Raw genomic sequence first — 16,131 nt, forward strand, 5'->3', positions numbered from 1 at the left:
GATGTTGAAAGATCGGAGTAGAAGAGCCAGCTCACCTTTCTTGTAAATGGCATTTGTGGTTTTAGTCCGGTCTACTTTATTATCTTTATGGACGCCCAGGTACTTGTATGCTTTCACAATGTCCACATCTGTCCCATTGATGGAGATGGGGTTCGGACTGGTCCTCTGTTTCCTAAAGTCCACCGACTCCTTCATCTTTGTTACGTTGAGTTGCAGGTGATTTAGTCCACACCACTCCGCAAACATGTCCATCACACTCCTCTACTCAGCCTCCTGGCCTCTACTGATACAGCCCATGATGGCAGAGTTGCCCGAGAATTTCTACAGGTGGCAGGACTGTGGTGTAGAGTGTGACCAGGAAGGGAACCAGGACCCTGTGGTGCCCCCGTGCTGCTCATGATTATGTCAGACCTGATCATCTGCAGCCTCACAAACTGCGGGCGGTCTGTGAGGTAGTTAGCAATCCAGGCCACTACATCCACCTCATGTCCAGTAGGTTATTCCTGAGTAAGTCAGGTCGAATGATGTTAAAAGCACTGGAAAAGTCAAGGAACATGACTCTCACAGTGCCGCCTGCCTCCTTGAGATGAGTGTAAGCCCTGAGCAGCAGGTAGATGATGGCATCTTCCACTCCAATGTGGGACTGGTATACAAAACTGTGGGGTGTCCAATGCTGACACCCTGTCTTTATTTAAGAATAGGTTTAAAACCTTTATTTTTTAAGAAAGCTTATAGTTAGCACAAGGCTAGCACCTGGTTAAGCTGCCACAGGCCATTGGCTTCTCTCATTTCCCACAGGCTCTCAGGGGGCATGGCCTGAATTACAGCCGTGGCCCTGCTGGGCATCCACCATTATTATATCTTTAGGATTATTAACGCTATCAATGTATCTCATCAGCTATTACCATGTAATTGTTAGCATTTCTTTACACTCATTTCTCTACATTTATACCTGACTGTCTCGATCCTCATTCCCTGTCCTCCCTTGCTCTCTCTCATTGTAACCCAATCTGTCGAGGCAGAAGGTCGCCCACACTGAGCTGGGATCTGTCCAGGGTGTCTGCCCAGTAAAAGGCAATGTTTCCTGGCTTTTGTCGCCAAGTGCTTGCTCATGGGGGAATGTTGGGGGGGCGGAGGGTTCCTCTGGAGGATCGGAACAAACACTTTCCAAAACTCATCATCCAAAGGAAACGCCGCAGCCAACCAACAACATAAGTGCTTTTCAGCGACCTGGCATTACTTTTTGAATAAATGAAATGCGGTGGAAGATTTATTACAGGCGATGTCCTGTTTTTTTTTTTTTTTTCAATTTCTAATTTTTTTTTTTTTGTATTTCGTACAATTTTGGGTAACTTTTTAACTTTGTTCAGTAGCTGGGAATTTCTTAACATTAGACAAAGCCGTCACTAAATTCTGATGTTTTCCTCTCATATACTTTGAAAAAAAAAAGTGACTTTCAAAAGGTAAGAATTCTGATTTGCATTGAGTTCTTTAGTTTAACTCAAACAAGCCCAGTCCAAGAGTTTCCCCGCTCAATGATTTTATCCAGTCTAGGCTTGAGGCAAACAGTTATTACTCATTTATATCAATGTATCATCGTTCAGCCCTACAGTGACGATGATGATGATGATGATGAGCAAGTAAATCACCCTGGAAGCAAACATCCTGTTTGTGTTGTACAAAGTTATCGCTGAAAGTGGATATTGTTTCAAGGTAATTTATTCAAGGGACACATTGAAAATACAAATCTGGGTCAATAAATGTGTTATAACATGTTAAAGTATGAACAGCAAACATATAACAGAGAGACACTGGACTGAAACCAGAGGAAACACAGCGTGAGCGAACAAAGAAGAGGACATCTGTTCTGTGTCTAATAACCCGCCAAAAAGCTGAAAAATCCCCGACGCACTTTCCGTCGTCTCGGGGCGAATTTGTAAACACAAATAATGACACTTTTGTGTTCTTTTCCCCGTCAAAGCTCATTTAGCCTGGCCCCGGCGTGGACAAACGCGTTCACGAGCTGACAGAGGGGGTGAAACTTTTTTGAATCGGCCCACTTTTGACCCCCTCTGAAGACAGAACGGTCGCTTGTGTTTGGACAAATTTGTGAAATTTACAGACTTGCCGGCTCTGGGCTGAAATGAAAGAGCGAGTGACGGGAAAAAGGGAAAGGACAGAGAGAGAGAGAGAGAGAGAGAAAGGGAGAAGTTGGTAAAATGTCAGTTGGGAGCTTCAGAGGTTTTGCTCTAATTCTCCAGAGAGACAAAAGAATCGTTGTGGCCGTAATTCCTGAATGCGGAAGTCCTGTGACATCACAACGCCGTTTGTCGTGGTCGCTTATGCGATCAGGTTCAACCAGGAGGCGGAATAACGGGAGACTGTTTAAGGCCATGTGACATCGTGTGTCTTTGACAGAGCTCTGACTGGGAATAAATTAATAAATCGTGACGCTGAGCGAGTCTAACCGACATATATATATATATGTGTGTGTGTGTGTGAGAGAGAGAGAGCGCGAAACTTCTGAATATATGTTTGTATAATCGAGTCCGGCCTTGTGATGTCACCCGACTGACGACACCATTGATTAGAATTTTTTTTTCTTTTCAACCACTCTCTTCTGTACATCCGTCCCCGAGCTGAGCCCCACCCCCACGGTGCCTTTCAACCCCCTCCGTGTGGGGGGAGCAGAGAGGCCCCTCTGTCCGCCGCTCTCTCCTCCGTCTCATTAAAACAGTAAAGCTGTGTGTGGACGGGGATCAGGGGGCACAGAATGTGCGTACTTGTGAGTTTGTCTATAAGTCGGGCTGCGGTATCGACCCCCTCCCTCTGAAATCTAGCTTTTTACACCCATGAATCTGTCATAATCTTTAACCTCCGCTCCCCCCGCAGTCTCCACGCTACCTTTGTCTCTTCTCAGTGACGTTTCCTCCCCTTCCCGCCTTTTTAGCAATCATTCAGGTTTTCCACCCCCCCCCCCCCCCCCCCGCCCCCGATTCCCCTCATCTATCGCTGCTAGCCATCTGAAGAGATTTATAGTTTTCACAGCATCGGCGAACGGCAGTGGGTCGGAACGTTTCTTTCTCTCGAATGTGGCCTTATTAAACCCACATGACGCCGGCATAAATACGCGATAAGAACGCTGGAACAAGAGAACGAGCGGGAACCGCAGAACTGTTTGTGTCCAACAGAGTTGTTATTTTTTGCTTCTTTAAACTTCCTAAATACTACTAAAGCTGCCTGATCCCTATTCAAATTAACAGCGGAGACAGATGAGCCGTGTGTTAGTGTGTGTGTTTGCTGATCAAGCTAATTTTAGGGAATGCTTTGAAGCGACAATCGGGAGGCCGAAGGCAACTTTCAGTTGTTTTTAAGTGTAACCTGCGTGTGTGCAAAGAATGTGGTAACTCTCTTACACCATCGGTGTGGAGTCATCATCATCCCCTTCTTCCTCCTGTTGAGCAGCGGCCGAGGCCCGGTGGCTTCCGTGGGGGCCGCGCCCGCTGAGGAAGGTCAGCGCCGGACGGGAGGCTTTGGCCGATGGCGGTTCCAGGGATGAAGAGGAGGGGGAGGAGAGGGGCAAGGGAGCCACGGTGGCCCTGACCCTGCTGTTCGATCCCTGTTGGCGGCTCTGGCTTTGTTGCTGAAAAAAGGAGGCGGCACACGTTTTAAAATATCCCATTCCGCGGTATCTACTGTTTCCATTTTAAAATGTTACCACATTTGGTTGTGTTTCATTTCTCGGGGGTGGGGGTTGGGGACGGAGGGAGTGAGATAACGCAGCGGGCAGGGGAGTGCTGCGGAGGAGGTGGAAGCGAAGAAGGGGAGATGTCGAGATAAATACAAACATTCAGACGTGGAGCAATATGAATTGAGTAAAAGCTTGTCACGGGAAAAAGGTCCCAACAAAAAGAGAGGGGAAAAGACATTTGCATGTCTGTGGCCTTATCACCTTATCCTACCCTGTGAGTCACAGCGCAGGCAGCTTTCAGGCTGCCGCCACCATCACCGACCTGACAAAGCGACACCGGCGAGAAAAACTTTCAGCGCGTGTAGCCGACGTGAGAATAAAAAGAAATGATGATTTGAAAAAGCTATCAAAGCTATTTAAAAAGCTTGCAAGTTGTCTTATGCGAACATTACTTTGCGGTCTGACATGAATCCATGAACTGACAGTCAGCGGCCTGATGACATGATGTAAACACACACACACACACACACACACAAAGGGGTGCAGTTACACTTTATCCAGTGAACACATATTTGTACAACTGATCAAACAGAGTCTGCTTCTTTGGCTTGTTTGGAATACTGTGAAATACCAATGAGACCAAGATAGGCGATAGTGAGAATGTGCATATATTTGTTGGTGGCAGCTGCTGCCATCTAGTGAACAAAATGGGTGTAGAAATTTAACTTCACATACAAACCAAAGATATATTTTCACAGATTATTGAAAACTCCATCAGCATGTCACTATCAGGTAGAGGTTACCTGGCGGGGTTGTTTGGACACCGTGGCTTTGGCACTCTCTGGTGGTTGGGGCCGGAGCCTGTTGGTTGCCGGCTGAAGCCTAAACATCATGAGCAGTTATAAAAAGGTGCTTTTACTAGCAGTACAATGCAGTACAATGTTGAGGTAAACTTCTACTTTGCTATAATTTAGAAGTAAGTGGTGTACTTTTTATTGTGCCTGCTGTATTTTTTTTGCCCATATTATTTCATTGTCATATTCAATTGTCTGAATTGTCACTGGTTGATTCTGTCTTTGGGCCTTAGATGGGCCTTAGATCGATCACGTGGCAACTTATAGACGTACAAACATTCGCCCTGTTATTCAAAGGCAACGGGAGGAAACCCTGATCACTTTGCCAACCTGTTAACCTTTTAAATGTTTAAAATAATTGTGATAAAAATGATGAACATAACCAATTAGATTCCTTTATATATACTGAGAGGCAGCTCTGTGATGCTTTAACTACCCAAAGTATGTCAATTCGCTCTTCATCAATAAACTAGATCATTTGGATTCACTCATATCCAGTTGTTATGAAAATATATAATACATTAAAAAAAAAAAAAATCACCCAGTCTCAATAATTAGTTTTTCACCTCCTTTAAGCACTTTTATTTACATAACATTTTTAAGTCTAGACACGTCATGAGTGTGTTTTAAAGTATATATTTAGTCAATGAAGAACTGCCATGATTCACATGACCGTCGATGATGCTGATGTGACTTGCTGCTGACCTGTAGGGGTATCTGGGCTCGGAGAGCAGGCCTCGGCTGCGGAGGTGTTGGTATAGGCTGGAGGTCAGAGAGAGGGGGTTGAACACACACTCCTCATCCAGCTGGGAGACGCAGCCCTGACGAAAATGGATGAGGAAATGTGACTGACATCATGTGAGCTTTTGCTGCTGCAGTAGGGGACTGTTTCATTGTGCATGACTGAAAGTGGGAAGAGCTCCTTTTCCACTTCCATTTCAGATATTTCACTTCAGCTATTTTAAAAGGTTATCCTCAATTTTAAGTCATTTGAACGCATCTTTGATCTCTTGCTGATTTACTGGTTTGTTTTTCTAATTCCCACATTATTCCTGTTATTTTCATGTCTGTTCAGACAGAATGTAGGTCACCTGGATCAGCTGCAGGGCATCAGCTGGGGGGTCCTCAGTTGGGAGGGGCAGCGAACAGGGCAGGAACAATTCTCTGGACACCACTGGCTTCAGCAGGAGGGTGAGAGAAGGCGAAGGCTGTAGGATATAGTGCGAGTACAAGCCTAGGATTGCACATTTGCACGTGCGCGCACACACACACACACACACACAAAAGACATGAGAATGCATGATACATACATGATAAATTCGTCTGGCATCTGAAAGTTTGTTCCCTAAATGTAAAATACTGCCTCTGACTGATACCCAGAGTGATGGTAAAGGCGGTGAAAAATAAGGGGAAGGTGACAGAAATATGATAATGTATTATTGTTAGCTTCGACCAAGTGAAGGAAATTAGATTTTGACTAGAAACGCTTTGTTTAAAATGACTGTGCATGTGACTTTATTTATATAATTAGAAATATGTATGTGTATTCATTAGAATACACACACACACACACACACACACACACATATGAATAGACAGTTCTGGAGGCCACGTATATTTTAAACTGACTGAGTGAGTCAGCTTTTTTTAAATGCAGTTATGAACAATAAATAGAAGAGCAAGTCAAATGATTTTTTTGGCGGAAATTGGTGTAGATAAAGGTCAGATTGAGGTCAGAAGTGAAAAACTAAAAGATACACACATCCATATTATTCATCTATATCTGATGCTATCATAGCGTTTTACTTGTCAATCTGACCTTTGTCTTTCAACCAATTTCCACACTTTGCAAAATCATTTGATGCACAATACTATTATTGTTAATAACTGCATTTAAAAAAGCTGACGCACCCCATCTGTTCGAAAAATAAAGGGCCTCAAGAACTTCCATTGGTAACAGTTGGAAGTTAGAATGAAGTTATACAGTCTAACTGTGAAAATATCTTGTCATAATAAGTTATCGTTAATAAGAAGTCAGTCATCCAGTCAGAACATTCTAACAGAGGACAGAATAATATTAATAAAAGGGCTTGTTGCGCTCTCTCTTCCACTATCACACACACACACACACACACACACACACACACACACACACACACACACACACACACACACACACACACACACACAAACTTTGCAACATATGGACCTGAGCCTCCAGCTGTAGACCTCACAGCAGGTTCAACCTGCAATAGCAGGAAGGTATCACAACTCTGGAGGAAAGGGCCAAAAAATCAAACATCATTTCATTATGTTCTGTAACATCCAGTTAAAAAGAACAAACCATTCATAAACAGAATGTAATACTTTATCAACAAGTACTAGGGAATAGTCAACTGGTATCAATATGTTTTGATAAACTGTGACGTAAAGTTACTGCCCCTATATCAATGGTAGAAATCATATTTTCTGTTGAAGATTGCAAACTGATGAAGGGGTCACAAGTGATTAATAATATTGTAAATATTTCCTGCTTTAATATAAACCGCCCCGGAGTCTGTCATGTAAAATGCATGTGCAGACCCTCAGTGTGTGGCAGAGGGCGTGAAACATGTTGACGTTGGCCTCCATTTCATCCCAGTCCAGTTGCCAGCAGGTGGTGGGGCGGATCACAAGTGGGAGGCCGTATAACACACTCTCGCACAACCCGTCTGCACGTAGGGCCCTGCAGAATGCACAAACACACACACATGCACACACACACAACCAACACCAGACATATAACCTTGGTTAGTGTCCACACCCTGAGTGCCATGATTTTTCACAGCAGCTGTCTGCGGTGTAAGAAAAATGTGTCGCCTTTCAAATAGCACAACTGCCGAAAGTGTCCCAGCGTCGCAGAAACTGCCATTTGTCTTATCTAAACTCCTGAAACATATTTGCCGCAGGACGGCGTCCCTGCACAAACACATCGCAAATCATCTGGCACGCAGAGGCAAGAGGATGCCGCCGCCACTGCCAAGGTGAATGCGTTCAAAGCTTGACTGTTCTCCTGAGTCGTTTAAATGTCACGGTTGTAAATCCCACGAATGTGAAGTGGACACACACACACACACACACACACACACACACACACACACACACACACACACACACACACACACACACACACACAGATACGGGGCTTTCAGACTGTTGGGTATGAAAATCAGACACACAAATATCAAACAGCTGCAGCTTCTGAAAATATCAAGGTGATGCATATTGATGCTGCTGAGACTCTTCGTCTAGTTGAGCGTGCACACTCCTCAGAACCTGCAGGCTGTCCTGTTTGTGTGAAGGTCCGAGGGATTGTGGATGTTCTCTGAGACAAAGGAGTGGACTTTTGGAGGCTCAAAGAGCCCTGCATATCAACAGGCCTCGTTGGCAGGAGTTAAAATGACTTCTGTCATTGTGCCTGAATTGATGCATTAATGTGCAAGGCGTCACACAAGGCTAAGCTAATTACATTGGGCTCTTGAGTTTAGCCTGAGTGACATATTTCCAATCCCTCGACTCGCTGCTCTGAATTAAAAATAACTAATTAACTAATATCCTGGATTATAAATTAAACAAAGTGGTAAAAATGCCCATAAAATTGGAAAGGAAGTACCAATAAGAGAAAGAGACAAGGGAAATTGTAAGAAAATTAACAGGCGAACACTTGAAAATCAACCAAAAAAATCAAATAAAAGTTAGAAAGGAAAATAAAATTCTTGTCTCAGCATGTCCAAATAGGAAATCTTAGTAGGAACTCTGAGGCGTTGAAATAATTTTTCAGCTCCGTTGGAACAAAGCGGACAATGATATGTTGAGTGAATGACTTTCATCAGAGAAATATTCCATGGTTCCTTGTGGTCAGAATGGATCCATTCATAGACACAGAGGAGTTGTGTAGAATACACACCACTGGCCTTGCATGTGAAGGGAATGTGCACGCATGAGAACACACATACAGTACAAAATGTTCAGTAACATCTACATCATAAGAGGCCAAACTATGGCCAGTGGGCCACATCCAGCCTGCGGGGACTCAAATCAACTACAATCATGAAAGATATTTACATTGTAGGATTCATGCCGCTTGTTCTAGCTGCAATATTTAGGTTCTACCACCAGATGATGCACTACGGCTACAGCAGGCCTTTTGCGCCTATTCCGCCTTTTCTTAGCCTGACCTCACATTCCGCTCACCCTCGGCAATAAAATAAGTGAGAAAAAAAGAAAAAAAAACATGAAGCCGTAAGAGGGAGCTTTTAGCATGATAACTATGCTAGCAACTCTTCATCTGAATCAAGAGCCGCTACTCCTGCGAGGGTAGCTGCTAACTTGCAGTTTCAGCAAAACTTTTCTATTCCTAGATGTCACTATAAATGCAATTAATCTACTGGCATATGAATTAGTGAATAAGCAACAAATAGTAGATCATTTGCAGGTTTCCCCCTGTCCAGAGAATCTCAACAACAAAACACACACCACATTTTTGATAATCTCACAAAAAAGGCTGCTTCATTATATTTTTAATTTAGAAATTTACAATTTAAAAAATAATGACAAAGGAAATAGACTTTAAATAGTTTTTAGAACTTGCCACCTCATTGACCAAAGGTAGAGAACTGTGACTACAGCAAAATGTTTGCCAACCCCCTGCCCCGGACAGTCATTACTGATGAAACTTTAAGACCACTGGGAAAATATATATAGCTCCCGTCATCCCACACTGACATGCCATTTATTTAAAACAAAGGCTTTGGCTCTTAAACTCTGTTTTGTAAAATCAATCCATTGCTTTTACTCGGGCCAGCGCCTGCCCCACGTTTCTGTTTCTCAAATTGTCATGCAGGTGTTTTGTGTTGTCATTAAGAACGTCTGAAGCAAATCAACTGCGACCAATCACCGTGTGCTGACGTCTTTAAAGGGAGACACAAATATTCCCGGTGGCGGCTGATGTACAGCATGCCAAACGGGGGTGGGGGAGAAAAGTGATTTTGATGTCATAATGTGTATGGTTTGTGAACACAGTTACTGGGTGGGTGCTAGTTGTGGACGGTGATGTGCTTGTTTCTTCTGTTGTGGATTGTTCTCCTTATGAGGACGGACTCTGTTTCATTCCTTTCTTTAATTTGTGCAGCAGACAACCTGTCTCTCTTTCCTTAATTGTAACTGTATTTTCCTTTGCAGACTTCCATTTTTTTTTTTCTTATAAATACCAGTTACATCTGGATGTGTTGCTTTCTCTCTCTGAGCTGGGATCTAATGGTGCATATATGAGCAGAGGTTTACATTATCATTTTAGAATTGCATTTGTAACCTTCATGATTCGCCCTTCCTTGAGCTGCCACCTTATTGTGGTTGAGGGGCTTGTGTTTGTTACAGTGATCCTAGGAGCTATGTTGTTGGTGGGCTTCATCCCCCTGGTAGGGTCACTTGAGGCAAATTGTCCCCAGTGAGGGACCAGACTAGGTGTGGTTCAAGAAAGTCCTAATGAAGAAAAACAAATAAACCTGGTTTTCTCTTTCCTGGAAGTCGGTAACTGGCACCCCTCTTTGGAGCCAGGGATGGGGCTCAAATGTGAGTGCCTGATAGCTGAGGGGGGGTCCTAGCTGGCATGCCTCTGCATCATGGCATGAAAGGTGGGGACAGTGCTGTTGGATTGGCAATTGGGGTACTGATCCCCCTTAAAAAGGGATCAGATGATGTGCTCCAACTATGGGGATCACACCCCTTTTCCTCAGGGGTGCTGGAGAGGAGGGTCTGACAGGTTGCTGAACTGTGGCTCCAGCTCATTCAGATGTTTTCTTGATGTTGGTGCAATTTGGTGTCTAATGTATTTGGACTATGAGGTTACTATTTATGAGGTTACTGGTGAAAATAAACATGACAATGAAGTAGCTATTCAAAGATACCATAAATATGCTTGTGTATTAAATGAATTGGTGTGTGCTACAACTTCCTCCGTGAAGCTAGACATTTCTCCCAGAAGCCCCCCCCCGGCTTACTTGATCACTCTCAGACTCTGTGGTGCCTGGCTCTGATTGCCTGAGCCTTTAACGGGCATGAAGTCATGGACGCTCTCAGTCTTCACTCCCAGGTTGGGGGTGACTGGGATGAGGGCGGGGCTTATGAGGCGCTCCTGCATGTCACATTTGATGCACACTGCATGACAGGAGAACGCCATGAGACGATCAAGAGCAGGGTTGCCACTATTCATCCACCGTGGAGCACAGGCTACATGCCATCATTTGTATACAGTCTCAATATTTTTACAGTTAAATATAAGAAAGGATTGAAAGAAAAGAATTTCAAAGGTGTGGTTGGCAATTATTTTTAAATCCTCACGGCGGCTTAAATGGTTAAACCTGGAACGGGGTTGTCCGAGGGACTCGGAAGTAGGAGGTGAATGTGTTCTTTGTCTCCCCCCTGCTCTTGGAGCCACGCCTTAAACACCATTTCCATGGCATACACACTGTTGTCCACCTGTTGCAGGTCGACCTCTGTCCCAAACACTGCACCATCTGCAGAGACACAAACACACGGCATGACGTCGAGATTGCCATTGACAGAAAGATTTGATTATATTTTTCCCCCTTTGTTTTTCAGTCTGACATTATGAAAAGAATCCTCTGGACACTGAACTCGGCAGGATCAGGAAAATTAGGTGTACTATTTCCCCCCTGAAGAAATTCTCATTTTTATAAAATGGGGTAAATTGGCAATGAGTCGCTCTTTTTAAACCCTGAGAGACATTATTTTTAAAAAAGGCATTTACATACTAGTACGATGCTTGATTTATTTGGTTTCGCATCAATGTGCTTCCCAACTACTTCATCTGATAAAATCTGTAACACAACAAACTTAATGTATTTTAACTGTGACCCTCTGATATTAAAGAGGCGATATCAGTTGTCTGCATTTGGCAGAAAGAGCGGTTATATTTATGAAGCGAAGATTAAAAACAATTCTTTTGGCCACTAGATGACGGCAAAAATCAAATATGAAGATCCCAATGCGGCCTCGGTCCTTAACTCCGACAGGCCCAGGCAAGCTGCGTGTCACCGGGGAGCCTTAGAGAAGAAGCACCCCGGCTGTTGTTGGTCTTTTGGTTCAGTTAAAGGTTTAGAGTAAATCTTCCCCCTCTAAGATTTCATTTTAGCTGCCAAGATTGATGGTAGCAGGAAAAGAGGCCCTGATCGCCAGCCTGCTGTTCTCTACCCTCTCGCCTAGCCCGTCATTTATTATTGCACAGCAGACAGAAACCTCCTGGAAAGCCACTCCTCGCCTCTCCCCTCGATCTGCTGTTTAATAGTTAATGATCCACCAGGAGATACTAATGGGGCTGAAGCAAGCGAGAGGATCAGAGTGAGAGAAAGAGAGGGGACAGATGAGGTTGACGGAGGTGAAGATAAGACAGAGGGAAAACATGAAAGATGGATGAAGAATAGACAAAGTATTTAAAGTCTTCCAGCCAGGAGCCTCCATGAGAAAATGAGAAACTTTTAAATTCCTGGAATAAAATATGCATTTTTTTTCTTCTTTCTTTCATCTGGTAGATGTAGCTATTTCTGGTTCTGGGCCAAAGCTTCCAAAAGTACGTCATCCAGAAATAAGTACTTCGTCTAAGAGGGGAAGAAATATATTTGCCTATCTTTTTTTTTTTTTTTCTGTGTGATGTACATTTGTGGAAGGGGAGGGAGGAGATAACAATGGACGCGCTCATCACACTTTTGCATCAGGTTTTCTGCTCCGCTCCATCCGGGTTCTATTCTTCATCCCTGCAAATAATTGCAGTGTAAAGTCAAGATGCTTTGCCTTTAGCGCTGACACATGTCACACTGCTCTCGCTCCTAATGCGGATTACTGAACGGGCGGGAATTCTCTGATGCTCAGGGGTGGGAGGGGTGGGATGCAATAATAAGAGTGAGCCATACGCCTGAACCAAGACTTGTTACCGAGGTAAAACAAAAGATAAAACCGGGAACCAAAACCAAAGAGGACAACAAAGAAATTATATTAATGCTAAGCTGGGGGAGTGATGGACATCACAAGTGAGGCTGAGGAGAGAGGGAGGAAGGATGGTGGGGGTGGTGGTAATGGAGAGATTAGAGGAAAATCCTCTGTGGATCGACAGCGACGGAGGAAACTGACTTGAAGTAAATCGATTGTTATTCCCTCCGATAATGTCTGCCAGGGGAATGGGAATGGAGAGACGGAGGCGATGGAGAGAAAAAAAGAGGAGAGGGATGTGTGAATTACTTCGAGGGACAGACCAGGAGGGAAACGGGAGGGGCGGCGGGTAATAAGAGCAACGAGGGATGAGATGGAAGGGTGTGGCGGGGGGAGATGGACCACAGAAGTGGAAAAGTGTGGAGTGTGTGCAGGGGGGAGATAAGCAGAGAGGCAGGGAGGGATGACAAGATGAACTGTTCCTTCATGTGGTTGTAATGACTGGCAACGAAGAACTAACAAGGGTTGGGCGTGGACATCGCGAAGAGCTCCGACACATCTCAGGTCTGCGGTGTTCGGGGCCGGTGATCCGATCAAAGCGACACCCTGCTGAAATGTGATACCGTACGGGAATCGAAATATTCAAAAGAATATTTTAGCGTAGTTAAAGAAATTGATTTGGAAACTCAAATCGAATCAGAAATTGCCTTCCGCCCCTTCACATTTCTCGCTTGTTACAGGTGAGAGAGCCGAGCGGGGTTCGAGGACAGCGTTTAACCTCAACACGTGTGTTCCCGTGGCAAACAGGAGCTGGACACCGGGTGCTGGTGTCTGTTTCCAGCAGGCCCATCTAACTCACGGAGGTATTACACCGCTACATCCATCAAGAGTATCCTCTAACTCACTGCTGACTTCATTAGAGTTTGGCATTAGCTAAGGAAGATTGAAAAATCAATCACGTGCCTCCGGTCTGTCCCGACTCTATCTCTTCCTCTCTCTCCGAGTCTGTTTCCTCTCCCGGCGCTCTGTTATTGTCATAGATTTAAGAGCTTAATGCATTAGGAGCCCGAACAGGTGAGCCGTCCCTCTGACATGGAGGATAACCACTATTTGTTAGCATCCCGTACACCCAGCGTGGGAGTGCGTTCTTGATAGGATAAAAAGTGACACACCCTCTGAGCCGTGGAGTGAGGAATTTCATTAAGCAAACTTGAGTGTGTGTGTGTGTGTGTGCGGATGCAAAGACGTGAATCATCATTTAAAACATAATCGCGGGTGGGTGTGTAAATCTGATGTTTAAATTTAGCCACGGCATCAAAGGGAAGGTGATAAATTATTTCATTTAACCTCTTTGCTATTATACCGGTCACAGTGTGTTTAATTTTCCTATATTTTCCCAAGGTTTTTTTTTTTGTAAAACTCATTTTGGCCACACGAGCGCTATTTGATCAATGTGAAAGAGAAAGCCACGTGAGATATTGGTTTCCGCCTGTCTAGTTTCTTCGAAAAGAAAAATGGCCTGAAGGAAGTTGCTTGCCAGGGGTTTTCATGAAACAATTAAATAAAAAAAGACAAGATAAAATTCTCTCCTTCCTCCTACACATCCTGTCTGCACTCAGGATCCTTCATCAGTGCATGATAGTAGCTGCATATCTTCCCAGGGTCCCTGGGCTCTCTCATTTTGCAGGTTCCCAAGGGGCGTAAGTACTGCAGTGGTCCTGCCGGCCAGCTATCATTATTTCTTTCATGAATATTAAAAGAATAATGTGTCAAGTCAGCAATTAGCATGTAACTGTAGCGCTACTGGTATTATTAGTAGATCAATTTTGCCTGTCCCTCACAACCCCGCTCCCCCGCTCACACTCTCTTTCCAGCCCAACCGGTCGAGGCAGAAGGCCTCATGTGTTACGCTGGGATCTGTTCAAGGTTTCTGTACTTGTAAATGGCAGCGTGTCCTTGCGGCTGTCAGCCAAGTGTTTGCTCGTGGGGGAATGTTTAGTTTCTGTAACTCATTTCAAAGAGTAGAATAAAAAAAAAAAAAAAAAGAGTCTAAAATAAAATCTGAGATAAAAATATGCCAAAACAAAAACCTTTAAGTGGTTCCTGAGAGAGCCTCATGATGGCGGTAACATTGCAATCAACACAGCTTAGGTTGAGATTGAGGTTTTTTTTTTTTGCAGCACTATATTTGCTCTGCGATTTGCAAACGGGCGCTAAACGATTTCTTTGACTTAAAATCTACACTGGAACCTTTTAATCGTCGAGTACGTACATTTTTCAGTATTATCTACTCAAGACAAAGGGCCTTTTTTTCTTGGTTAAGAGAGTCATCTGACTTATTCATAACGCCAGACGCTGAAGGACAATAGATATTTTTTCTGTGATTTCCCTAAAGTCATTTGTTTTTATTTCATCATAAATCCTCATTGGTAGCAAATATGGACAGTGGCTGCACTTGTTTGCGCAGTTTCTCTGCTTCCCTCTCAGAAACATGATTTCCGGGATGCCTCAGTGACTTGTCAATCAGGACTTGAAGAAAGGATGGGATTTGCTGGTGAAAGGTCACTGTTATCCCACATTCATACCTATCTTGTAAAAAAAATCTCACAGGAATGCCTGGTGGTCTTCCTGGCGCATCTGACACTAGTTTACACTCGGACTCTTGGAAGGTCAAGGTCGCTTTAACCTCGCCATGGACTCATTACGGATCTTTAACACTATGCTCCGCTGTGTGCCCTGCTGCTCTCTGAGGTATTAGCCGAGCGGTTATTTGGCTCAGATCATCCAAACTCCACGGAAATGCCTTTTCTTACACAATGTAATCAGGTTTTGGGTTCAGTGATTTCTCCCATGTTAAAGGCAAATGGCGTGAGCAACCTGAACCCTCATTGTTTGACACAACTCCCCCGAGCCAGTGCATCGCATTGATGTCATTGCGTTATGCCACATTCAGGACGCAGCAGAGGTGTAAATGCCAGAATGTCTCACATCGCGGGAATAAAGTGCAAATCAGGAAGAAGCATCCCGATATCATCTCTGCAGCTTCATTTTCATCTGTTTATTGCTTTTCAACTCCCCACTGAGATGCCAGCTTTCACAGGAGATGCTCTGTTTAACCAATGTTCACCGCAGTTCGATTGGGAGAGATATTCCAGCTGTGTGTTTGCACTTAAACGTTAATTCAATCAACATTTCCGATTACTTTTTCAAACTGTGGGGAAATATAAAAGTTGGGTGAAAAGGATTGCATTTGGAGGTATAAAGTGGAAAGTATTGCTTTTGTCAGAAGACGATTCTTCCATTTAAATGTGCGACCATTCACCATGCTTAGGTGGCTTATGGAAGGCAAGAAAAGGGAAGATGATCTCTCAATCTTGGTTTAACCGGCTAATTTCCCATAAAACTGGTGTGCTATTCGGGCATGATGTGGAAAAAGAGTAGAATAAACGGGGGGGGCAAGAGTGCATTGTCCTAATGACCATTTACCAGTGTAACATTTATTTGTGCATGGAACCAAGTGATGCATGTGATGAGCAAATGCGCCGACAGAGAGGCTGGAAAAGCTCGATCCAAAACCACTCAGCCATTCATTCAGATGTGGAT

At 44.0% G+C, this 16,131-nt stretch overlaps 1 protein-coding gene across 1 annotated transcript in view; it reads right to left on the minus strand.

Moving 5' to 3' along the window:
- Positions 1 to 3,412: 3,412 nt before the first annotated feature.
- The window catches only part of m1ap (meiosis 1 associated protein), a 31,452-nt gene continuing 18,733 nt past the window's right edge, over positions 3,413 to 16,131 (minus strand). The window contains exons 5-12 of the mRNA XM_086166191.1: positions 10,944 to 11,078; positions 10,584 to 10,740; positions 7,129 to 7,270; positions 6,755 to 6,818; positions 5,637 to 5,779; positions 5,251 to 5,366; positions 4,495 to 4,573; positions 3,413 to 3,643 (exon numbers count right to left, since the gene is read on the minus strand). Coding sequence (XP_086022317.1) covers positions 3,413 to 3,643; positions 4,495 to 4,573; positions 5,251 to 5,366; positions 5,637 to 5,779; positions 6,755 to 6,818; positions 7,129 to 7,270; positions 10,584 to 10,740; positions 10,944 to 11,078 — 1,067 coding nt within the window. The remainder of the gene's footprint in view (positions 3,644 to 4,494; positions 4,574 to 5,250; positions 5,367 to 5,636; positions 5,780 to 6,754; positions 6,819 to 7,128; positions 7,271 to 10,583; positions 10,741 to 10,943; positions 11,079 to 16,131) is intronic.

Source organism: Fistularia commersonii, chromosome 19 (assembly GCF_037954325.1).
Source record: "Fistularia commersonii isolate RoL2024-O1a breed Wild chromosome 19, RoL_Fcom_v1.0, whole genome shotgun sequence".
Classification (NCBI taxonomy): domain Eukaryota; kingdom Metazoa; phylum Chordata; class Actinopteri; order Syngnathiformes; family Fistulariidae; genus Fistularia; species Fistularia commersonii.